Source organism: Artibeus jamaicensis, unplaced genomic scaffold (assembly GCF_021234435.1).
Source record: "Artibeus jamaicensis isolate MK-2021 breed Jamaican fruit bat unplaced genomic scaffold, CSHL_Jam_final contig_700, whole genome shotgun sequence".
Taxonomy (NCBI): Eukaryota; Metazoa; Chordata; class Mammalia; order Chiroptera; family Phyllostomidae; genus Artibeus; species Artibeus jamaicensis.
Genome location: NW_026521930.1, coordinates 12,591,240 through 12,617,121, shown reverse-complemented (window position 1 = coordinate 12,617,121; position 25,882 = coordinate 12,591,240). Strand labels below are relative to the sequence as shown.

The 25,882-nt window shown below is 54.6% G+C and overlaps 1 protein-coding gene across 2 annotated transcripts in view; it reads left to right on the top strand.

Annotated features, from left to right (window-relative positions):
- Positions 1-554: 554 nt before the first annotated feature.
- Positions 555-25,882, top strand: part of PPL (periplakin) — a 45,745-nt gene continuing 20,417 nt past the window's right edge. For both annotated transcript variants that reach the window (XM_037143497.2, XM_037143496.2), the window contains exons 1-2: positions 555-784; positions 22,186-22,285. In XM_037143497.2, the coding sequence (XP_036999392.2) occupies positions 723-784; positions 22,186-22,285 (162 nt within the window). In that variant the 5' untranslated portion in view covers positions 555-722. The remainder of the gene's footprint in view (positions 785-22,185; positions 22,286-25,882) is intronic.

Here is a 25,882-nt window from a genome sequence, read left to right as displayed (position 1 = left end):
GCAATTGTTTGACAAATAAGGAAACTGAGGCTGGAAGCAGTTGACCATTTGTGGCTATAGGGTCTGAGCTCTGGCAGGCGCACGCCAAGATCCCTTTTCTCAATTGCCATCGATGCTGCTCCCACCCGAGTGTAATTCACTAGCTATGCAGGGCACAGAGACGCGTCCAGGTTTCTGCCACACCTGGTTGGAGGGCCTACCTGGGTGTTAGCCAACAAGAGAGGCAGCAGAGAGCTAGGCAAGGGTCCTTAGCCAGGGGGCGCGCCAGACTCAGGGGTGAGGGTGGGGCTGAGGGTGTTCAGGAGAGTGGCCTGTAAGACCCCGCCCGCCTACCCAGCCATTGGCAGGGGTGGGGCTGGGGGGAAGGTATCCGGAAAAGATCCCGTGTCCCCACCCCCAACCCGTGCTGGGCACCCCACCGGCTCTCTCGCAGCCAAAGGCGCTAGCAGGACTGTCTGGAAGCCCCGCCCACCCCGTAGCTCCGCCTCCGGGAAGGTAAGCACCACCTTCCCGGGAGCGGCCGCGAGAGCCTTTGGCCCGAGGGCGCCCCGCCCCCTGCGAGTAGTGACCCAGTGCCTCAAACGCGCCGCACTCGGGCTCCCGCGCTGTCGCTCGCTCACCTGCGCCCACTGTCGCCCCTCGGTGCGCGCAGGGACCCCCGACGCCCAGTACCCAGTCCCGCGCTGCGACCCGCTGCTTACCAGCGCACCCCGAGAGCCACCATGAACTCGCTCTTTAAGAAGAGAAACAAAGGCAAATACAGCCCCACGGTGCAGACCCGGAGGTGAGGAGGCATCCGCACACCGCTGGCAGACGCCCCCGCGAAACCCACGCGCCGCGGGGCGCACTAGGTCGAGAAGCTCCGTTGGGGGGGGGGGGTGCACGGCCGGGCCCTGAACGCTGCAGGGAGCCCAGGAAGCACCGTCCTGGGAGGCCCAGGGGGCGGGGAACTGAGCCAGGAGTGAGCTTCACGCTGGAACACGGGGCTCGAGGATCAGCCTAGAGCCGGGAAGCCCGGCTGCAATGAGGATGGGCTGGGGGCGCCCGAGGGAAAACACTGTAGCTGGCAACAGTGAGTTCTAAAGGAGCTCGGAGAGCACTGACTTAGCGCCTAGATGGCGGGGAACTGAGCTGGAGGTATTGGGAAACTCAGGGTCGTCCTTGCGCCAGGGGTCCTCCCGGGCTAGGAAGCACCGCCCAGGTGGGGAGCGGTGTATCCTGAGGACACTACACCCAAGGCCGGGGTCGGGGGTGGGGGGCGCGCAGGCGACCTACGAAGCTCTGTCTCGGAGTGGACGGGGGCGGGAATACTGAGCTGAGGTGTGGAAGGGGGCGTTCCCCTGAGCTTCTTGGAGAGCTCGCAGGTGCTACTGGCATTAGGTACGCTAGAAGTGGAGAAGGCTCACTGGTTGTGGGGGCTGCCACCTGCGGCAATACATCCCGGCACCTGCCGTCCTGCGTTTGAGCCTCGTTCAGAATAACCGGTGGGCGTAGGGGCGCTTGGCTGGGGGGCGCAGGCTGAGGCACCCTCTGTCCCCGGCCCCTGGCAACTGCCACGCGGGGATCCGCGCTGGGGCTGGCGGTGTCGTCTGGGCGGTGTCCAGACCTTCTGGCTGCCTGATTTGCCAGGGGCGTGCCGCACTCCCTTTCCCCCGCCCCACTAGCCCCGAAACTGGCGGCGTCTCTGAGCCTGGCGTTCCCAGGGCGGCTTGGAAAGGGAATGACATGTCTTGATGTGTTTGGGTTGAGATGGCAGCCCACGTCCGTTTTGATAAGCCTAATGTATTCACTTAATAACCGGTTTAGGGGAATCTCGTGGAGATGCTGAGAATGAGGGAGGGAGCAGGACTTCGACGTCTCCCTTGTCCCCTCTCTAGGGAGGGGACACTTGAGGAGGGAGCACTTTACTAAATTTCTTCCTACAAGAGGCTTCTGGCAGGTGGAGTGCTCGGAATTGCACCGTCCACCGGCCCGGGTATTCTCTCCCAGATGCACTCACCCTGCGCCCCACCTCCCCTTGTTCCTAGCAGCTCCCAACTCCCTCCCAGGCCCCAGATGAAGGAAGGTAACGAGACTGGCCAGGGCTCCCACCCTGCTGGTGTGGTCCAGCCCGGGCAGACCTGTTTGACAAGTGCTGGTGCAGACGTGTGGGCACAGCCCTTTCAGAAACTCCACTGCGCATCGATCCTACTGGCCCCGCCCCCCACCTCTCCTTTGGGCTGTTTCAAGCTCAGAGGCATTTCTTGCCCTCCTGTCTGAGGCTCCCCCAACCCCGGCCTCCTTGCACTTTCACAATTCCAGAGATGGGGCAGGGCCCTGCACACTGTTCCTCTGTGGCTGAGTCCAGCTGGCTCTCAACTCAGCTGGGGTCCTGTCCAGTCCCCGAGCCGTTCTCTCTCAGGCATTGCACAATTGCACGCTCTGTGCCAGCCCTGGAGGACTGTACTGTTCTACCCCCATCAAGACTAGGGCCCCTCCAGTTCTTCACACATGCACACACCCACACACCAGGAGATGGGCCAGGCCTTGCCCTGCCTCCAGTCCCCCAGGGCCTGGGCTTGGACCTGACAAGCTGAGAGGGACTCGGCCTCTTCAGCAGAGGGTAGGAAGAAAGGATTCCCATCCTTTATAGCTGTGGGGGACTCTGAGGGCCTGGGGTGGCAAGAACACTGGGTCCTGCCCCTCCCTCTCCATACGCCTCTGCCCTTGGCTGACTGATCTGATTGATCTCAGATCTCAGTTTAGAAGTGTCCTTCTGCAGGAAGCCTTCCTGATTATCTCCCTAGGATGGAGCGAAAGACTTCCTTTGAGCTCCCATAGTCTTGCACAGTCGCAGCCCCAAGTAGGTGCCAGGTGCTTCTCCAAGTAGTCTCAGCTGGGTGCACCCCTCTGCCCCTTACTTCCTCGGCATGGGGTCAAGTTCATGGACTGGGTCGTGGTGTGGGAAACAGCCTCTTGCCCCATTAACTCAACAAGAATCTCTTAAGTGTTACCCAGTGCTTAGCCCTGTACTTGTTGCTCTGAGATGTGGTCATAGGTCATGGGGCACTTGTCCCCAAGTGATTCTTTTACCCAAGTTTCTGGGGTTCTTCTCTATTGTGTGGAGGCATGTGGGTTTACCAGTGAGATTCAGCATGGCCTGGTGGGTAGGAGCTTTGACCCTGGGGCAGAGTGCCTCGCTTCTGACCCTGGCTTTGCCACATCTGTTGTGAGCAAGTCAGGGAATCTCTCAGAGCCTCAGTTTCCTCATCTGCAAAGCAGCAATGGTGCTAATATCTCCTACGAGATGTTACAAGGTGGAGTAAATGTGACAAGAAGGAGAATGCTCCTGGCACACGGAAGGTGCCCAGACAGTGAGTGGGCCAGCATCACCAGGAGCCAGGAGAGGCCCCAGTTGAGAGGCCCCGGGAGCCAGAAGTTGTGACCGTCACACGCAGGCGGTCACAGCTCTGAGCTGCACAAGTGCGAACCAGTGCACAGAGTGCCTGCATGGAGAACACTGCACCTCCCTGTGTGTCAGCCTTCTGGCAGCTGAAACCGGGGAGGGCTGGGACAGGGTGTGAACAACGCCGCTGCTCATGGCAGCCTGGTTCTAATGACAGGTGTGGGCACTGCTGGTCACACCTGAACTAATGACAGGGCCAGGCTTGGTGGTGCAGGTCACCGAGGACGGTGTCCAACCCAGGAGGGAGGGTCAGGAGGAAATCTGCTCCCACCTTTCTGCTCTGTGGCTAAGAGTGCCGCCCTGGCCAGCCCTTACTTACTTCCTGGCTGTGCAATCTGGGATGAGTTGCTTGGCCGCTCTGTGCCTCTGTGCTCTTACCTAGAGAATGGGCACAAGCATACTACCTTCCTGGTGATATGGTCGGCCTGAGGACTAAATAAAATAATTTAGGAAAGAGTTAAGAATCAAAGGAGGCCTCAATCCATGGCAGCTATAATGAGCAACTATTGAAAACTATCGAGCAAATGCAGCTAAGGCACCTACTGTGTGCCTGAACTGGACAGGGTGTGCACTGCACAGTTCCAGGGCTGCCATTCCTGGGGGTGGGAGGTGGATGCGGAGGAGGAAACGTTGACAATCTCCCTGCACTTGATGGAGTTGTTTCATTACGAGTACAGTTACAGGACTGGGTTTTGGGGGCAGTGGGAGCCCTTCGGGGATGGTTGTCCCCATTGAGACGTGAAGCTGGACGGTTGTTTCTAGCCCAGTGGCTCTGGCACTCCCTGGCTGGTCTGAAGTGAGCACTGTCAGAGCAGAGACCTTAGAGATCAGGGAGGACTTCTGGGGAAGGGGCCCAGCCTGTCCTGGAAGGAGTGGAGTGGTTAGGATCCAGCTCTGGAGTTAGACTGAATTCTGCCTTTTTGATTTTGGCCAAGAAATTTGACCTTGTTGAACCTCAGATTTCTCATGTGTAAAATAGGACTAATCTTGTTCTTCCAATCAGACCTGGGTCCCAGTAAGCCCCCAGCCTGGCCTGCTTTCCTGACCTCACCTGGGCAGGTTGCTACAAGAACATCTCCATCCCAATGTGGGGAGCCTTCGTGGCAAGCAGGGCTTAGTAGGCTGATGAAAGGGACCTGTGTCCTCCTGGAAGACAGCTGGGGTACCCTGCACCTTTTGGTGATTAAAAGCACAGAATTTGATAGCCGGGTGTGAGTTTAAGACCCTCCTCAGCTGTGTGACCTTGAGCAGGTCACTTAACATCTCTGAGTCTCAGTTTTTGCATCTGTGAAATGGGAGCAATGACAGCAACCCTTCAGCTGGTGAGGTCAAATGTGTGTGATGGACCCAGTCCCAGGCCTGGCTCATGGTGAGTGCTTAGCAAACCACAGCAGCGAACATTAGCAACCACATACCACTGTTAAGGGTAATGATTGTGCTCAGCCCAGAGGTGACCAGGCAGCTGGTCTCCTTCCAACCATGGAGGCTGGAGCCTGCATGGGGCATGCGGTCAGCTGACTCCTATCCACCTGCCCAAACATTCACATGGACTCTTTCACACAGACCCCCCCCTTCCTTAAGCAAACACACGGAGAGACACACATGCACACATTTATTAGTGACAGCTGGAAAGCCTGAACAATTTGACAGGGAGGCTTTCCCTGTCCGTGAAGCCTCCCTCCAACCATATGGGTGAGTGGACTGCAGTGGTCTGCCCGGCCATTTGTCCAGCGCCTCCTGTATGCCTGGCATGGCCATGGATGTTACAGCATCTCATTCTGCCACTGTGCCTGCCCTTGGCAGTGACAGCCTGTCTCACAGAAGGGTACACTGAGGCCAGGAGTAAAGGCACTCACCCCGGGGTTCACAGCTCACAGTGGCTGATGCCAGGAGCTCAGGGGTCCCTGGGTAAGGAAGCTCCGTCTCTCCACCAGGACCTGGGGCTTGGTGGCAGCTGACTAGGCACTGCCCCGGGCCAGCCATTGGCTTTTGTATTCAATAACTCCGCCCCAGCAACCCTTTGCTCCTCTCATCTCTCTGGCTTTGCCCTCACTTGCCCAGTCCTCTCTTGGCAGAGGGAATGAGGCCTGATAAATTAGATTCAGAACAGAACCAGCTGAACCTCTAAGGATGGCTGCATTATAATGGTGGCATTTCAGGCATTGTCAGGGGCAATCGTCCAGGGACAGGGAGTTTTGGGGGAGGGGCTTAGCTCAATTCACACCACTTGGGCAACAGCCTGAGGAGAGGCAGAGGCAGCAGGAGGGTCCTAGGGGCTGGGGAGGAGCCAGCCTCGAAAGCATTTCCAAGGTCCCTTGTCAAGGGAGGAGGAAGCAGGATTCCTATCTTGCCACTGCCACCCGCCATCTTCCGTCCTACCTGTCCTGGCCTGTCTAGGCAGCCGGAGAGGGAAACAGCCTCTGGTCTTTGTTCTCTCTGCTTTTTGGTTAGTGTTCTGTGTTGCAGCCTCCTGAGCCTGGGGAGGGAGGCCCCTGGTGCTGCTTTTGCTCTCCAGGAAAGCTGGAGCCGTGTGCAGGTTGAGCCCTGCCCTTTCCCCCACTTCTCCCTGCCTCCAGAGGTAGCAGACCAGACTGGGCCGCCAGCTTCTCTTGCCTGGGCACTGTGGTAATCTCTTCACAGCTCCTGCTTCCATCCCAGCACCGCAGTCCCTTCTCCCCATGGCACCCAGTGAGCTCTTTGTAAAATGCAAATCTGATTCTGTCCCCCTGCTGCTGTGACCCTTGCCCAGGCTCCCTTTACTCTCAGGCCCCGGGAGCTGCTGGCCTGCACAACACGAATGCGTACTGTTCACCCTCACCTTTCCATACTGCATCCACCGCCAGGCCTTCGCCCACACTGTTCCCCTGCTTGGAATGCTCTTCCCACCCATCTTCCCTGGCTTATTTGCCTTCCTCTTGCATGGTTCTCCACTGTTCCTCAGGGAAGCCCTCCCTAACCTCTCTGCTGGGGCAGACCCACCTCCTCCATGGTCTTGCCATCTCCTTTGTGGCTCTTATCTCAGCAGCCTTTGGACTCTGTGGTGGCCAGATGGAGATGAATGTCGTTCTCCCCCAGAGACTGGCTGGTGCAGTCCACATGCCGAGTGAATGAATGAGGGCGAGCTAAGATTCTCTCCCTCCTTAAACATCTCACAGGGACAAACACACTGTAGTGCACTCATGCGTGCACACCCCCCACACTCCAGCCAAGGTGGGGTGAGGTGTTATCTGTGGACGGAAGGAAGTTCGAGGGCCAGAGCAGCAGTGCCTACTGACCCCTGTCCCCATCCAGTCACCTCCGTGAGCTTAGTAAACAGTGACAATGCAGGGTAAGAAGCCGAGATAGTGGAGACGAAGGGACACTGAGCCAGGCTGGTGAGCTTCTGGAGGAGGGGGCCCGAAGAGAAAGCACCGAGGCACAGGAGACAGCGAGATGTGCATGCGTGTGCATGAACCTGAGCAGGCATGCTGTAGGACCAACGCAAGTTGGTGGGGGTGCGAAGAGTACGTCCACATACATTTTTAAAAACATGCACACAGCACAGTTCCATACGCTGTTTCTGGGCACAGACACAGATAGGTACTGACAGCATAAAACAGGCTCAGGAAGCAACCAGAAGCTCCGGAATCACACTGTCCCTGAGGAGGGGGCCCAGGGATAATGAACAATAACACTTTATTTCTTTTTAAACAATCTGAAGCAAATCTGGCAACATGGGAACGTCAGCTGAATCATGGTGGTAGGATCCTTTTCAGGACTCTTCTGCATGTTCGAGTTAGGTCATTGGGTTTTCAGGTTTTTCAAAGGGTTGGGTGGGATGGACGAGGGGAGCGGGCAGAGGAAGCAGCATGGGCAAGACCCAGGAGGGGAGCCCAGGGTCCTGCGTCTCAGCGGCCAGGCAGTAGGAAGAGAAAAGATCCGGGGGAGGAGGAGGAAGCAGCTTCAGGATGGTAGGGTGCCCAAGGTATGGGGAGCAAGAATGGGGGGCAAGCAGGAAGGTTCTGGATGGGGAGAAAATGGAAGTTTTGGGTGTGGGGAGGGGAACTTGGAAAGGTGTGACTATATAAGATTCTCTGAGGTTGAGTCCTAGCTTGGTACAACTGCCCTAAGTTATAACTGTTGTCTTTCGTAGGTGATACTACTCTTGTCTCTCTTTCCCAAGTGAGGGTCAGAGTTTCAGTAACCTGCCCAGGGACTCTCAGCAGCTCTGACCTGGGCATTCTGAGCTGGGAGCAGGGGAACCACTGGTGGGGTGTCCCAGCGGGGAGCTGGTCCGTTCTTTCCCGAGCAGAGGAGTTTTGTCAGGTCTTGTGACTTAAACACATACCCAGTACGGTGGCTGGCAGCTCTACACACTGCCTGCTGACCCTGGAAGGCCTCAGAGCTGCAGGGAACAGTCTTTTTTAAAGGCAGAAAAACATCAATGTGTGGTTGCCTCTCATGCACCCCTCACTAGGGACCTGGCCCACAACCTGGGCATGTGCCCCAACTGGGAATTGAACTGGCAACCCTGTGGTTTGCAGGCTGGCACCCAATCCAATGAGCCACACCAGCCAGGGCATGTGTGGAATTCTTTGTCCCTCCAGATGCCTGGGCTCAGACTGCACACTCATACCTTTTAAGGTTTTCTCCAGCCAAGGTGTGGGGACTTGGATTCCCATTGAAGGCTGAGGAAGATTCTGAGTCTGCGCCACTGAGAACATTGAGAACTCCAGTTCTGTTGCTCCGCAAAAAGAGCTTGACTCTTCTCAACTGTAAAATGAGCAACCAAACCCCCATGGTAGCGAGGGAAGACCCAAGGCCCATGGGCAAGGATGGGGGCAGGCGAGAAGGACAGAGTAGGAAAACCCTGGGTGTGGGAGCCAAGAACCTGCCTTCCAGGCCCCTTGTCAGCTGTGCCACGGCCACATTCCTGCCCCTGTCTGGACTTTGCTCCTCGTCACTGAAGTACAAGCCTCATGAAGGCAGGGACTTTGCATGCTGTGTGGTTGCTTCTGAACCCCCTGAATGGTGCTGAGCACATAATGGGTGCTTACTAAACAGTGGTGGAAGGTCTGTTTCTAATCTGCGAATTGGAGGCTTGTGGGCTTGTGGGGAGGACTGGAGACGATGTGTGTAAAGCATCAAGCATGTAGCAGGTGCTCAATAAATGAAGGCCTCTACTCCTTGTCCAGTCAGTGGTCTTGAGCCAAGAATGCTGTCCTAACACCCAGGGGTGTCGAGATCAGCTTGAGCCCCATTTAAACCTTGCAGAAATCTTCAGGACATGCCCTAGTGTCACCAAAAGTGGATTGGATTTCTGTGTCTGTCGCAAGAGCCCAGAAGCACACGCCTGGCACAGGCCAGAGTTGGGGTGGCCTTCCCCAGGCAGACACAGACTAGGCTGGGACCCAGAGTCTCGTTTCCTACACCAACAGCCATCTCAGTGTAGGATCTGCTTCCCCAGCTCTAACAGCTGGGTGTGGAGAAATTTACTGCCTCGTCAGTCACCATGGAAGTTTCTGTAGGGAGAGTATCAGTCAGTTGGTCAGTCAGTCTGGCATTTATTGGGTGCTTCCTGCGCACTGCTTCCTCACAATACTTCCTTCCTGCAGAGACAAGGACTCCTCCTCACTCTGCTCCCCCAGTTGACACGTTGTCCAGGGACACGTTGCTGGCGGCCGTTTTCTCACCCCCACCCTGGCTGCATATAGAATCACCTTAGCAGGTTTAAAAACCGATGACCAGGCCTTGCTGAAGACCAACTGAGTCAAGACCTCTGCAGTAGGGCCCAGACTTCAGTCTGCTGGTGGGCAGCCAGCAGGGTAAAACACATACTGGGTTGGCCAAAAAGTCCATCTTGTTTTTTTCCGGTATTGATTTGGCTATTTTGAGTATGTCAGCTATCTCCCGCTACTGTCTTTTAGTGGGTAGGGGCCAAGGGCCAAGGGCGCTGCTAAACATATTCCAATGCATGAGACAGCCCCACAACAAAGAATTTTTTTAGACAAAATGTCAACAGTACTAAAAAACTTTACCAACCACTTTTGACATGTTCAGTCAGTCGCAGCACCTTCTTCATACGCTGCACAAATCTTTTCTTGCACTGCAAGTTGTGTTTTCACCTTTCTTGAAATAATAAAACACAGTGCGCTGGAAATGTTGCATATTTTCTTCCATCTTCAATATTAAAATGGCCACGCAAAAATTCACCAATTTTGATAAGTTTATTTTTAATGCACACTGAGGTGACAGCTGGCACAATACAAGCTAATAGAATTGTTTCGAATAAAGTTAAAGACAGCTAAGCACAACTAGAGCCATCGTGAGGAGAAAACATACTGGGCTTCTTGGCCAGCCCAGCGTTCACACTTGCTCCATCGTCTCTGAGTTACCTGCTTCCTCCTTCAGCAGCGGTTGCAGGGCCTGTCTCCCTCTGTTCTTTTATTCTCAGTCTTCCCGTGTCATCTTATTTCAGGTGCGTGGTATAAAATAAAATGGCCTAGAGCCGGCTTTTGTTTTATTTTCATGTCCTCGCCTGAGAGTCTTTATCTTTTACCAGGTGAGTGTATCTCACTTATGGCATTGTAACGACTGATGGGTTTGGACCCACCCCGGCATCTTGTTTTATATTCCTTTTTTTGCTTCCTCTTTGTTTTCTTTGTGCTCGTTTCTTGCGTTTTAGTGGGTCGAGCTGTATTTTCACAATTAAAATTAGGATATAAGGCCTGAAAAGACAGAGCAAATGAGAAAAAAAATACCCTGACCCAGGTGGTTTGAATCTTTGTAATTACGGTTATTGGGATACTTTTCTTAATCCTACATCTGAAGCTATAAACCTGGACAATAAGGACTCAGTCATCTTATAGGAGAGCCCTTCTGCAGGCCTTATTCCAGGCCCTGCCTAGGCTTGGGGCTCCATGAGTAGATGTCAAGTTAAACAGATAATTTCTACCACATCTTCAATAACCAACACCTGTCTGCATGGGCTTGGTAATGGAAGGGCCTGTCGAGGAGCCTGTAAGAAGGGCAGAGGTGTGAGAGGGAGTTGGGTGGGGGTGAAAATTTATTCAGCAATAATTGCTCATTTAAAATATTGGCGATCTGGAAAACCATCCGGGGTAGCAGCCGTCATCAGCATAGACACTGCCTAACACTGTGGCCCTGGGCACGTCCCCCCTCCTCCCTGGTCTCAGTTTCTTCGTCTGCAGTGGGACAATAATAGTACCCACGGGTTGTTCTGAGGATCAAAGCAGGAACCTGGGTCAGGCACCAGGGAGGGCGTGGCCCCGGGAGGCATTTCCCCACCCCTGCAAAGGCCTGCTCAGAGGAGCAGATGGGAACCTGGTATCTTCTTAGGGAAATGACTCAGCCTCAGTCACCACCGTTGATTATTACCCAGCCACTGGGATTAATTGCACTAATGAAGATGTCAACAAGATTCGAATCACTGTCTCCCCTGGGTGGTGAGCACCTTGCCGCATCGTCCTCTCTCCCCGGGCCTCCCCGATGTGTCCCCCTCTGTGGGTCTGTACTGATGTTCCCTGTTCTGAGGAGGTGAATCTGGACCTTGTAAAAATTCTGGCACCACTGCTTCCCAGCTGGGCGACCTTAGGCAGTTTCCCCCTGAGCCTCAGTTATCTCCATCTGGAGAATGGGGAGGCACGCACTGTTGACTGCTATAAAATGTCTGCTCAATGCAACACCTATTTATTGATCCCTGAGCCTATTCAAGGACTGGAATTAAGGACTACAGAAGGGCCCCTGAAAGATGAGTAAGTCCTTATCATCAACAAGTTTATAGCCTAATGGGCAGGATTAAGACTGTAGGGTGCCTACCCTCCTGGGCCAGTGATTTCAATGCACTGTGCATGAAAGGACTGAGCAGGCGATAGGCGTCTAGTAGGTGCTCTTAGCGTTTAGTTCTTATTCACCAATCATTTCCTGAGTGCCCGCTGTGTGGGCCTTTGTATGGGGGACAGGACATGTCCAGGAGTGACAAGCCTTTGTTCTCAGCCAGGTAGTGTTTAAAGAAGGTGGAGACTGGGGCCAGGTCTGGAGGTTTCTAGGGAGCCGCTCAGGCCTTGGCTGACCCTGGAGGCAGGCAGGACCCGGAAGAGGATGATGGTGGCCAGCCGGAGGCTATGGCCCTTCTCTGGGCTCTGGGAGGGGCAATGGTTCTGGGAGAGGTGTGCACTCCTTTACATTCCAGACATTCCGTGGCTGACGCCTCCTGCTCCTGCCTGCTCCAGAGCACACCCACCGAGGCAGAATTAACCCCGTGAGGGAGGGACTGCAGAGGTGATCAAAGGCTGGATCATTGGGACTGACTCAGGCCTGGACGTCAGGTGGCTTTGGCCAGGGAGGGAGATCTGTCCCCACCAGACATGCCCTGTTCCTACCAGTTCCCATCTCTACAACATGGAAAACGAGAGCACGTTGAACAGTTTGGGGCCGGAAGGAACAGCTGGCACAGTCCCTGGGGTGTGACCTGTTGCCCAGAGTGGCAGTTCAGGAAAGGGGCCATCCTTCCAGCCTGGAGAGAGGGGTGCTGGTGAGCCAGCCAAGGGCCCCCAGTTCTGCCCCAGGGCCTGTGGGTAAGGATGCCGCAGCTCTGCGGATCTGGGAAAGGGTGTTGGGCTTCCGGCTACGTTCTGTGTTCCCCAGCAGGCCGCACCCAGGCACCATGCTCTACTGGGCAAAATAGGAGCATGGGACTATTTTGAAGTCAGGCAGCCGAAACCTGGTCTTAAACCTGGTCTTGGGCAGGCATCTGGTCAGCCTTTGTGGGTCTGGAGGGAGGTGGCAGGGAGCAGAAGGAATGACCATTTACTACGTGACCCTAGGTACCAGGCACTGAGTGAGGCAGATAGATGCTCTGAGCATCTATCAGCTTCACTGGGGCAAACCTGATAGTCACTATGGGCTTGGAGCAAAGGGCTCCAGAGGCCTCCAGAGGAATCATTCAAGCTGCGCTGTTCCATGCAGTGGCCATGTGACATGTGCTTCGAACACAGTAGGTGTGCTGCAAGTGAAGACTACGTGCCAGGCGTTGAAAACTTAGTGTAAGAAAAGGAATCTAAAACATCTCATTACTTCTCTGGATTGTTAGCCCCGTGAGGTCAGGTATTATCATAGTATGCCTGCTTCATCATTAATTGTGTCTGCAGGATGTAGTGTGGGTCACAGTAAATAGTAGATGCTCAGTAAATATGAAATAATGTCCAATGAGAAAAAGTGAAATAAAATATCCCAGTAATAATGCTGTTCTATTGGCTACCTATCAATAGAATGTTTAGCTATGTTAGGTTGAATAAAATACCTTATAAAAGTTAAGTATACTTGTTTCTTTTGACTTTTTTTTATGTGGCTACTAGAAAATTAAGTTACAAATGTGGCACATCCTATTTCTGTTTGGACAGTGGTGGCCTTGAACTCAGTGACGTAGTACCCACTGCCCCGCACATTTCCCACTGCCCCGCACATTTCCCACCTACTGAATGTGTCTTTCTGTTTGCTACTCGGCCAACAGATGCCATAAGCCTGCTGGGTGGATGAGGAAATCGAGGCCAGGCAGTAAAATAAAGTGCGCTGTTGCTCCAGACACCAGCAGTTTGTTTGACTGTTGCTGGGACAGGCTCTGCACTGGGCGCTGCGGGCGTGGCAGTGAAGGAAACAGACAAAAGCCCCAGCAATCCTGAGCCTTTGGGATGCGGCAGCCATGTCCTCGGGGCTCTACGAGGATCATCTCCTTGAATTGTCTCAGTCCTACGGGGCTGGATTGATTCTTATCCCCATTTCACAGATGAGAAAACCGAGGCACAGAGTGGTGAAGGAACTTGCCTGAGCCCACATGCCAGGCTGACTCAGCTTCCCTCCCTGCAGGCAGAGAGAGAGAATGGACCAGTTGGTGCAGCATGACTCGGACGGGGAGAGCTGAAGGCAGCCAGCAAAGGTGGCTCTGCTGTGGCCTCCAGCCGGAGGGTTAGCCATTCATGGTGTCCTTGGAGGGCCTGGGTCTCTCCTGGGGGCAGGTACTTCAGGTGGCTGCAGAGCCCAGGGAGGAGGTGGAGAGGCCAAGTGGGACAATGGGCACTTGTTGTCAGAAGACCGAGTCTCAGCCAGGATGGTCCTGAGGTGACCCGTGAGCAGAGATTCCCCAGAGGCCATGGCCACTACAAAGACCGGGAAGCAGGGATGAGCTCCACACACACAGGCAGTGAGGCCAGGCCCAGGGACGAGGACTGGGGGCCGGCAGGGCTGGTCCTGGGGGCCCTGGGGGCCTGGGCAGGAGTGTGCGCTCTGTTCTGAAAGCGTTTGGGAGCACTGGCGAGATTGAAGCCAGACAGTGGTGTGATTGATTGCACTGTCGAAAGATCTCTCCGACAACTGTGCAGAAGTTGGCTCAGGGAGGTGAGAGTCAGGGTGCAGGGAGATGGTTGGCGTGGCTGTTGCACTGGTCCAGCTGAGAGGGGGCGACCTTGATTAGGGGGAAGCCACAGGGGCAGAAGGAGGATGGAAGCACAGAGAGCTGGAACCGGGGCGGGGTGGGGGGGAGGGGTGGAGATCAGGGCCGTTCTCGAGGTTCTGCCTGAACAACTGGGCAGACGGGCCCTCCCCACCCTGCTCTCTGCGCTCCCTCCTGCAGGCAGGGGAGTGTCCTCAGAGCAACAGAAACCCCGTCATGGAAACACCCTGTGCCCCTCCAGCCTCCAAACCGACAGAGGCTACCCTTAGCCCAAACTGAAGATGGTCCAGCTTGGCTGGGCCTGGGATCCTCATCTGCCCAGCAGCCTCAGTACCCATATCTGTGCACCAGCCTCTCCCTGAAGGGGTTGGAGGAGACATTTCCAAATATTGAGGTTATTTGTGAATTCTCCACACCCCAGAGCATGTCTGGGCTTGAAGGAATGGGTCAGTGTGAATGCTGTTGGTGGCCTAGGGTCTTTGTCGTAGCTCCTCAGTGCCATTGGGCTCTGATGTCAGGCCTCAGCTGGGGGCTTTTATCGGCTCCTTAAAAGGAGCCCATAACAGCAAATCCCTGAACGGTGACCACAGGTGGAAGCAGAGCACCAGGACTCCCCTGAGGTAGCACTCTGTCTGCTCTCTCAACCCCCACCCCGCCCTGTGGTGTGCAATACTGCCCTGACCCGCGTTGACAAATAGGGAAACTGAGGTTCAGAGAGGCTATGTGATTGACAGCTTAAAAGGACTGAGTCAGGATTCGAACCCAGGATGTCTGCCTTTGGCCTGGGTGCCAAACCGCCGGGTTATAACTGCATCTTGCCATTGTGCGGAAAAGGGCAAGGGCATCGCAGGAAACTAAAGCAAAAAGAGAAAACTGAAGGGTCCCTCGAGACACCTGTGTTCTCTTTCTTTGTCCATGTGAAGCATCCATAGTGACCTTGGGTGCCAATCTCTATCCCCACATTCCTGAGGGTTCGATGGCCAGATAATGGGCTGTCCTGGGCCACACCATTTGTCACACGGCCCTGAGTTCAGTCCCAGCTCCCCACTTTGCAGCCAGCCTCCGCTGCTGGCCACCCGTAAAGCAGGTCAGACTGTGGTCACTGAATTTCTAACTCCCGGGGACGGAGCGGGGCTACCTGATGCCGCGAGAGGCCCCAGGCTCTCTCCCCGCAGTCCCGGCGCTCTCCCGGGACACAAAGAGGCGCCTGTTCCGGGCTGGCACCTGTGGGCTGGGGCCCAAAAAGCCCTTGTTTAATTCTGAGTGTGTCCCCGAGCCCAGCCCCGTGGCTGTGAGGCAGTGGCAGGCAGCACCCCCAGCCCGCCGGCACCCCGTTTTCCCCTCCTGGTGTCTGGAGTCTCACACAGAGACCAGGCTGGGAAAACAGGGTTGCCCATCTCACCTTGGACAGGACCTGGGCCCCCCTGGACTCATGCCAGACCCCAGCTTCCTCAGCTGGGGAGAAGAAAACCAGGCTGGTTCTCTGGAGAAATGACCTCAATCTGCCTGTGTGGTGACTTCACCTGGCCTGCCAAACCTACCTGCAGCCCTTGACTGCAGCCTGGGCCAGGCCAAGGGGACCAGTTCAGGGGACAGCTGAGTTCTGGGTCGCATCAGCTTTTATCAGGTGGTGTCTCAGTCCACAGCACCCCACCACCTCCACGCCTGTCCACAGATGGGCACCCTGGTGGCCTCATCACTCAGAAGCATCTGCTCCTATAGGGGTTTGCTGGAAAATCTAGAAAGGATCTTAAAAAAAAAAACAAAACTAAACTATAAACGTTTTTTCTTTTTGAAGATTTTATTTATTTGTTTTAGAGGGGAATGGAGGGGAAAGAGAAGGAGAGAAGCATCAGTGTGTAGTTGCCTCTCACATACCCGCTACTGAGGACCTGGCCCACAACCCAGGCACGTGCCCTGACTGGGAATCAACCTGGTGACCCTTTGGTGTGCAGGCAGGCACTCAACCTAGAGCAACGCCAGACAGGGCTAAACTTTCTAATTCCCTTGTTTCCCCTAATGCCTATTTTCTGTTCCAGGAGCACATGTCCCATTCAGTTGTCATGTCTCCTCAGTGTTCTCCCGTCCAACGGTCCGGTCCCCCGGTCTCTTGTGACAGAGACGCTTCCGGGGACGTGTTTTGTCAGCCAGCGCTGGCTCCTGGCCGTGAGAGGGAGCACGTCTGTTCTGGGAAGGGTGCTGTGGGCGTGACCCTGTGTGCGGCTCAGGGGTGGGAGTCCCGCCCTGTCGATGCGCTTTCTCTCTGCTGATGTTAACCTTGTTGTCTTCACTGTAAAGTCGCTGATTTTCCGAAGGAAGCAAATGGGAATCCCCAGGAAGGAAATGAGGTCCCCAGGGAAGAACCCCAAGCGCAGTTCAGGAGCAATGTAAGGGCTTCATTCTGTTGCAAATGGCAACCCCTGAGGGGAATAAAATTTGCTCAGTGGCTATGTCTTGCATGAACAAATGTCATCATCACCATTTTGGAGCCCCTGCCTTGTGCTAGGTGATTCCGGTCCTTTATTTGGTGCCTTCAGTGGACTGACACTGCTTAGGAGCTGGGGGACCAGCAGTGACACCCACTTGTGAGTTGGAATCTCAGACCTGCTCTGGGACCTCAGATGCTGCTCCAAACCTCCAGCTCAGCCCTCAAACCCAAAGCGCCTTCGAAAGTCAGTTCTGGTGTTTCCAGAAGTGGCCCTCCCCCTCCCCCACCTGCCTCACTGAAGTAGGTAGAGCGTGCCACCCCCATTTTACAGATGGTGAAACTGAGGCTCAGAAATGTCAATAGCCCCTCCGAGGTTACGCTGACGGTTGGTGCATTCAGAACTTGAACCTGTCTGGCTCCAGACACCACTGCCCGCTGTGTGACCTTGGGCAGGTGCCTTCAAATCTGAGGGCCTCAGTTTGCTCATCAGTGTAATGAGCAGGTGGGGCTGGATGACTTCCGAGGCCGCTTCCAGTGCCTACGGCCACGACCTACATCACCTGTGTCCATGTTAAACTTTTCAGTAAGTGGAGGGAGGGCTAGGCATGTCCCTCACCCAACATGTCACTTAGATCCTGTTCCCTGCCCAAGTGGGTGGAGGTGCCAGGTGAGTGTGTGGATGGGACAGGACTGGGACGAGGATGATGGGGAAGGACTGTGTCTTGATCTTCTAGCAGCTGGGCTGATGGCCCACAGGTGCCATGTCTGGCTGCCCCTTGTGGTTTATGAATGAGATGAAAGGCTGGACCTGCCCAGCCAGTCCCCAGCCCTCCTGGCTCTGCACCCCTTCCCTGTGGGTTTCCTGACCACCTGTGTTCCTGCACCCCTGGCATGGGGGTCTGCAGCTGCCATGGGGACACACTGGCCCCATGGCTCGCCTGATGGCAGGAGGAACGCAGGGCCCCAAACCCAAAGGGAGAAAGTGTTGGGACCCTGTTCCAGAGAGCTGAGTTCTGACCTCAGCTCTGCCCTGCTCTCTGGCGGACATACTACGGCCAAGATAGCTAATCACTCCCTGCCTCAGTTTCCCCCTCTGTGAAAACACTACTTCAGGCCGTGACAGGATGAAATGAGCTCATCTGTATGTGACTTGCTTAGTACCAGCTGGGCACATAGCCAACCCTCTGTTGAGTGTCAACGAGCATCCTCCAGGCCGCTGGGGTTCGGGGGAGCGGGTTGGGGGGCGCGGAAGCTGGAGCTGGCCCAGCCTCTGCACAAAAGAGCACAGGAGGGGCTGACTGGAGAGGCCGGGGGAAGCAGGAGCAGTCCCAGTCTCCAATGAACAGCAGCTGCCAATTGTTTTTGGAAACAGCCTTACTGAAATAGCGCTCATATACCATACAACTCACTCATTTAAAATAAGCAAGTCAACCATTTTTAGTGTAGTCTCACAATTACACAGTCATCACCATAATCAACTTTAGAACATTTCCATCACCTCAGAGAGAAGCCCCTCACCCTTCAGCAGCTGCTCCTCCTCCAGCCCCTGCCAACCACTCATCCACCTTTTGCTTCTATGGATTTGCCTGCTCTGGACGTTTCCGCTAAACGGAACCATACGATAGGAGACCTGTTCGTGTCTGGCGCCATGTTTCCAGGGTTTCTCAATATTGTAGCACACATTAGCACTTCATTTCTTTTTTGGCCAAATTGTATTCCATACGTGGTTAGAACACATGTTTTGTTTTGTTTTTTTATCCCCACCTGGGGGTGCTTATTGATTTTTTTTTTTTTTTTTTTAGAGAATTGGGGGAGGAGGGAGAGAGGGAGAGAAACATCGATGCAAGAGTGAAACATTTGATCGGTCGCCTTTCACATGCACCCCAACCAAGAACAGAACCCACAACTGGGCATTTGCCCTGACCAGGAATTGAACCCTGGACCTTCTGGTTTATAAAACGGTATTGCGACCAACTGAGCCAGTGGCCAGGGCTAGACCACATTTTGTTATTTATCAGCTGATGACCATTTGGGTTGTTTCCGCTTTTTTTGCTCTTGTAAATAGTGCTTTATGAACATTTGTGCTCAAGTTTTACTGTGGACTTATGTTTTCATTTCTCTTGGGTAGGTTGCAAGGAGTGGAATTGCTGGGTCATATGGCAATTTTATATTTAACTTTTTGAGGAACTTCTGGACTATTCTGTAAAGGAGCTGCAGCATTTTGCATCCACCTCCAGCAGTGTGTGGTGGGCCTGGTTTTCCACGTCCTTTTTGACAACTGTTCTTGTCTGTCCTTTTGATTGTTGTCATCCTAGGGGTGGAAGTGGCACCCAGTTGTGGCTTGGGGCACTGGGCATTCTAAGTCAATCTGTTAAGTGCATACTGTGTGCTGAGAGCCCTTACACGATCGTCACATGGGATTGTTGATGGCCTAGACCAGGGGCCTCCCTGGGTTGGAACTCTAGCTCCGACATTTAATTACTGTGTGACTTTGGGAAAGTCACTAAACCTCTCTGGTCTTCGGGTTTCACATCTGTAAAGTGCAGATGATAAAAAAAAAGGACTACCCACTGGGTCAGCACCTAGCTCACGGGGTTATAGTGGAGATAAGGGAAGAATGGTGGGGAGCCTGGCGTGTGGAAAGTAAATCTGAGCTCACACTGTTACGGTGACAGTGGTTGTTGCTATACGTTGGCTCATGTGGTTTTTCCCACGAGTAGCTGTTAGCCCACTGATTAATCACGTGGCCCTAGGAGAGCACCCTGGCTCCGTGTTCACGAGCTGTGCGTCCCTGGGCAAGTGCCTTGACGTCTCTCGGCTTTGGCTTCCTCACCTGTACAGGGGCATGCAAAGCTCCCCTGGGAAATGAGGGCAAGGATACTATTGGGGCGGTGCCTTCAAACCCATCTGATGTCTGTAACTCTCAGATTACTATCACACAGATGGAGAAACTGAGGCATGTGAAGGGTAAAGTCCTTGCCTGAGATGGTTCAAACACTAAACAGCCCAACAGGACTCGGAGGAGTCCAGGCCCGTGTGGCTGAAAGCTCCCTCCGAGCCCCGCTCTGTTCTCCACTCGAAGCCCAGGCCCTGGGGCTGGCTGTCTCCATCCCCTTCTCTGCCCCACACCCCCTTCCGGTGCTGGGCTGTAACTAGAATAATGGTCTAGTCAGTGTGGATCCAGAAGGTGCTTTCTTCACACCTGCCCCAACCATTGAAGGGGCTGGACTGGGAGCTGGGCTGGGCCCAGGCCCGGGGGAGACAAAGGCCCCCACCTAACCCGCACTGCAGGTTCCTGATGGCGGCCCACGGTCACGGGTTAAATATTTGTACTGACATTTGCCACCTCTCAGCAGGCCAGGTTGGGGGTCAGTGGCTTGGGTGGGGCTGAGGGGCCTGGAAGTGGTCCTGTTCCTCCCCCCCCCCCCCCGTGGTCTGCTAGCCAGGGGGTGGGAGCAGTGGGAGCTGGTCAGCAGCCCAGCCCTCACCCCTCCTTACCCGGGTCCTCTATCCACAGTCCCCTCTGCTCAGCCTTTCTCTGCTGCGGGACTTCTCCAGAGCTTCACTGACTCCTGAACTTACAGAGGGGGTTGCATTTCCTAACGGCCCTGACTGACAAAGGCTTCATTCTGAAAGAGTGACTGGGATTCCTGGGACCTCACTTTGGGAGAAAGGCTGCCTCCTCGGCTGACTTTGCAGAGGGTGTGGCCTAGGTCTTGTCGTCCTCGCCGCACCCCCTGCTCCCCCCTTCTCTGTGTGCCCAGGCCTGGCACAGAGCAGGCCCTCAGACAAGCTTTGGGACAGGGATGGACAGACTCACAGCTCCCGTTTGCTGCCCCCATTTCTGCCTCCCGAAGTCCCCCTGTCCCAGAAGCACCTGCAGTGTTGGACCTCAAACTCTAGAGGCATTAGGGTCCCCTGGGGACCCGTAGAAACAACAGCAGCAGTAATACAGCTTCCTGGGCCCGGCTCTGGAGGTCCATGTTGAGAAAGTCCGGGTCATCCCTGGGAATGTGAAGATGCCATGCCACAGGAGGTGGGTCACAGGCCTCGATTGGAGGAATTCCACTCTGAGATGCTGGCAGCCCCCTTGGCTTGAGGGTCCAGAGCCTTGCCCTGGGCCAGCCGAAGGCACACTCCCAGGACCTCTTTCAGGGCCTCTCCTCATTGGAGCCTTCTGCCCAAGAACCCAACTCTTCCTTGCCCATTAGAACCCAGCCAGCACCACCGCCTCCAGGAAGCCTTCACTGATCACCCCCCTCCCCACCCAGCAGCTTAGGAGGCTGCCCGGGTCATCCCCAGCCACCAGCCTGCCTCAGTCTCATGACTGTCGCTGTAAATGCTGATTTCCTCCCTGTCTAGGGGCTGAATCCTCAGAAGGTGAGGCTGTGTCTATGTGCAGTGCTGGGCCTGGCACACAGTAGGTGTTTCATGAGTGCAGGTGGAATGAAACTTCTGGGTGCTTGGTTGTTCAGGCCCCACCGTGGAGTCTGTACAGAAGGGTTTTTGATGGAGACTGGGGAGTAATTGACCATCTGACTGGCTGGGCGACATTGGCCCAGTTGCTTTCCCTCTCTGGTCTTTGTTTCTTCCTTTGTTTAAAGAAAACAAGAGCAAAGGTGGGGTGGGGCTGGACAAGGATCGGTAAGGCTCCTTAACAACGATAATCGCAAACCAGCTCTTTGCCTGTGTAACCACACTCCCATCCGTAACAACCGTGTCCCCCACACCTGGGAAGGTGGCTTATGAATGAGATGAAAAGCTTATGAAAGGCTTATTCCACCTGACAGTGGACACAGAGACACAGGCAGGTGCAGCAGCTTAGCCAAGTCATGTCGCCAGAACCCACATGCCAGGGCTACGGTCTTCGCTACCCAAGTAGTGCTGCCGGAGTCGTATGGGATGGACTTCAGGGTTTCTGTACCAGGGGGACACAGAAATGCCACTCAGGAAAGTTTCTCTGATTTCCAGTCTCTCAGAGGCTCCGAGAGCATCGAGGAGAAAGCCTCGGCTCGGTGCTAACACAGCTCTGACTCGGCCGTGGTAACTGCCAAGCTCTGCCGTTAAGCAGGAGCGGGCAGGGCTTGGTCCTGAGGCGAGCAGGCCGCCCAGCATCCAGCCAGAACCTCGTGCTGTCGTTCTACTTGGTGGTCGCCTCCATTTATGGCAAGGGTTTCCAGTTTTCTGCTTACAGTGGGGCACTCAGGTTCATCTTTTTAGCAAATTTATTTAAATGCACAGAGTCTGTAGACTGAAAGAAAAGTAACAGGTATTTAACAGTAAGAGTGCCCGCACAGAATCTCGTTCACAGGAGCACGGTTTGTGAGGGCCCAGGATGGAGACAACCCAGATGTCCATCGCCCGATGGCTGGATAAACACGGCGTGGGCTCTCCGTGCCGTGGGAGCCCGCATCCGCCACAGAAAGAATACAGGGTTTCTCTGGGGGCTGATGAAAATGTTCTGCAATTAGACAGGGATGATGGTTGTACAACTTTGGGAACATACTAAAAAGCACTTTTATATACTTTATGATTCTGTTATATAAAGAATTATATACTTTAAAAGGGTAGATTTCATAGTATGTGAATTGTATCTCAGTAGAAAAGCATGGAAGAACGGAACGTGGCAAAACAGAAGCCTCAGAGGGAACGAGCCGAGTGGGCTGCCTTCCCTCAGCAGCCGCTGTCTGTTTCTGTGGCTTTAGTGACCTCGCCCTGGGACACAGCCTGGCTCCACCCGAGGCTCCCTGGGCAGTGGCTGCTCAGAGCCTGGGCCCCCAGACAACCTGGGCAGCCAGGGCCCGGGTGGGGCCGTAGCCCCTGCCCCCCAGCCCTCTGGCTCACTCCCTCCCCTCCTGCCTGCAGCATCTCCAACAAGGAGCTGTCGGAGCTGATCGATCAGCTGCAGAAGAATGCCGACCAGGTGGAGAAGAACATCGTGGACACGGAGGCCAAGATGCAGAGCGTGAGCACCCCCACCTCCCACCTGGGCGCCCCCCACACGGAACCTCCAGCCCCCCCGTAGGACCAGGGTCTTGTCTGACCCAGAGGTTCCCACCCAGGGTCATGCTGCCCCCAGGGGACATGTGCCCATATTTGGAGACATTTTCAGCTGTCGCAACTGAGGGAGTGGGTATCCAGTAGGTGCAACTAAACACCGCACAGTGCACAGGACCCCTCCCCCACCCAGTGACTCAACCTCAAATGCCAACAGTGCTGAGGTGGGAAAATGAGGAGGAACTTCCTCATGGCTGTTAACACCAGCCCCTCTCCCCGGGCGCTGAGTTCCTGCAGCTTGTGTGCGGGCCCCTGGCAGAGAACCACGGCCTCAGGAGGATCCCATGGTTAGGGTCCTCTCTGCCCCTTACGGGGTGACCTTGAGCAAGTCTCCTAATCTCTGTGCGTGTGATCCCCTCCGTAGGGGTAGGGGTGACCGTCCATATTGCCCAAGCCTCTGTAAAAAGTCGATGAGATCATGCAGGTGCAGTGCAGGGCTCAATCAATGTCATGACCAGTGCCATGGCTTGCTCTTCTCCTACGGCCACCGCCACTGCCCAGACTCACGCTGTGCTCTTCCCCTTTCAGGAGAGAGAGAGAACGTAGCTGGGGAAATCACTTTCCCTCTCTGAGCCTCAGTTTCCTCTTCCTCTCTGGAAAATGGGGGTCCTGAGCTGTGGGTTCTCCGAAGGATCCTGTCCCCTGCGGGACACTGGGGCCGCGCTCACACTGTGCGCTGCTGAGGCGCAAACTCCACCAGCTCGGTGCAGTTGAGTGCTTCCCCATTTTGGAGAAACTGAGCTTCAGAGAGGCCTCGGGTGACTAGTCAGCGACAGAGCTGGCCCCAGAAGCATCCCGAAGGTGAGGTTGCCGGATTTAGCAGATAGTCAATAAAAATACAGGATATCCAGTTAAATTTGAATTTCAGAACACAAATAAAAACTGTTGGGGGTATGTCTCATGCACTATTTGGGAAATACTTACACTACGAAATTATCCACTGTTTACCTGAAGTTCACATTGAACTGGGGGCCTGCATTTCCTCTGCCTCCCTACCCAGGGGGCACTAAGAGGAGGGCATTGCGGGAGGATGGTCCCGCTGGTCCCAGTGTTGTCCCCAGGGCCAGCCATGGCTGCGCCTCCCTCTGACCACCCAGGGACCTGAGGAGCCGGGTGGGCTGGGGGTGGCAAATGGGGCAGGAAGGACAAGCGGGAAGTCTGTCCCCTGCCAGGCACCCTCCCCTCCACTCCTTCCTCGCCCCCAGCTGCCTCGCCACCTCCTGCCTTTCCTGCTCAGCGCCCACCCTGCCGGCCCCTTCTCCCGCCCCCGCCCCCCCCCCCATACCCAGCCCCTCTGGTGACCCTGCCCCGCCTCAGTCACGCTGCTGGGATGGTGTGTCCTTTCCTAAATGAAAGCAGCTTTTCGGGCGTGTCCTTTTTTCTCCTAATGAAAGTAATGTGTTCATTGTGGACATTTCAGGACGGATAAACAAGCATAAGGAAGCAAATTAAAGTCATGCCTAATTCCACCAGCAGAGAGACCCATCGGCTGTTAACATTTTGGCGTGTCCGACCTTTTCTCGTGTGCGTGTAAACAAGGCTCACTCTCTCAGTTTACTTGCTGAGAGTGGTGACTCAAAACTAACAGGCATGGATCGGGGAGATCATTTTGAACCGTTTCTTAATTTCGAATGAACCAACTCCAAAAAAGAGACCACGCTTTGAAGACTGCATGAAGACTAATCTTTTTTCTCTTCTTTTGTTCAGAAGAGAATATCATTATTGATTTTATTACCCCAAAGTTTTGTAGAATTGCCGTTTTTTTTTTTTTAATTGAAGTGAGATCGGCACGACACAAAATAACCACCGAAGCGAATGAGTCAGTGGCATCACTACTTTGTCAGCGTCAGGCAGCCACCGCTTCTGTGCAGCGAGAGGCGTTCTTTTCGCCCAAAGGGAAACCCCACAGTCTCATCGCTCGCTCCTCCTTCCGGCCCCTGGCAGGCCGGTATCTGCTTTACTTACAAGTGGAATCATACGACATGGGAGCTTCCGTGCTTATCCAAAATTTTACCTGTGCAGAAAAGTTGCAAGCCTGCAGAGAGCACAGCCAGGTCCCTGCCTCTCAGGTTTCGCCAGCGACGTCTCCCAGTTTCACTCTGTCTTACCTCTGCACCCCCGTCTGTGTCATGTGTTAGATTGGTCCCTATCATGTGTTTTTACTTTTAAAAGCCTTTAAAAAATATTTTATTTATTTATAGAGAGAGGGGAAGGGCGGGAGATGGGGAGGGAGGGAAACATCAGCGTGAGAGAGAAAACATCGATCGGCCGCCTCTCGTACACGCCCTACCCAGGCATGGAACCCCACCCCCACCCCCCCACCCCCGGCACGAGCCCGGACCGGGAATCCAGCCGACGACCTGTGGCTGTGTGGGGATGATGCCCAACAACCTAGGCCACACTGGGCAGAGCTAAAAACCCTTTTCGTTGAGGTATAACTTATATGAGGTGTGCAGGAAGCATCCAGATTTGAAGAGTTTGGCCCCATCAGTAGGTACCCGTGGAATTACAGCTCAGGTGGAGAGAGACCGTCTCCCAGACGGCCCCCTGCGACCCTTCCCATCGATGTCCCCCTGAAGTAGCCCCTGCCCCGACTCTCTCACAGTTGGTCAGTTCTGCCTGACAGAACATTGCTCAGCTACATGCTCCTTTCTCGTCTTGATTAGCATGTATCAAAAAGGCTAGCATGATCAGTTTACTTCCTTCTTTTGCAAAATTAATCTTCAACGCGATAAACTACCCAGGAGAGCTTCAGATCAGCTGGTGATGAGGGAGTGGATAAAATTCCGCCTAAGCCCAGAACCGTGATGTGTTACGGGTTCTTTAACGGGCCAGACGCACTGCGGGGTGGGAGAGGTGGCCCAGCACCACTGGCCTTCGGCACGTGGGCCTCACCCCCAAGGCCCGCTGGCCCCTGGCCGTCCTGGAGTTGGCCGGGAGAGACGGCTCGGACATCCTCTGCAACAAAGTCGTGTCTTTACCCAGTATCATCACCTCCATGCACTCTTTTCTTTTCTTTGGCTGTTTCTTCCTTCCCTTCTTTCCCTTTTGTAATAGCTTTTTCAAGGCTTGTTTTAGATGTCGGAAACTGCTCCCACTGCAAGTGGCGATGCAGTGCTTTGGAGAAAATTCACCGAGTGGCACAGCCATTTCCATAAACCGGTTTCCAACTGTTTTGTCTCCGAGTAGGACCTCCTGTGGCCATTGACTGTTGATTCTGTTTCCTCCCAGCCCCCGCAACCACTCACCTGATTTTTTTTATGGATTTGTTGACTTGGGACAGTTCACGTAAATGGAATCCCACGCGTGACGTGGCCCTTTGCATCTGGCTTTTCTCACTCTGCCTAGTTTTTGAGGCTGTTCTGTGACAGTGTGTCAGTGATTCCATCTCCTTAGTTCACTGCGATGTCGCTTCTGAAGCAGGTGTCTTTCCTATTCCCACAGCAGAGATGGGGACTCTGAGACCCAGGGAGGGGTGCGACTGGCCCCCTAAAGGACCCTGGGC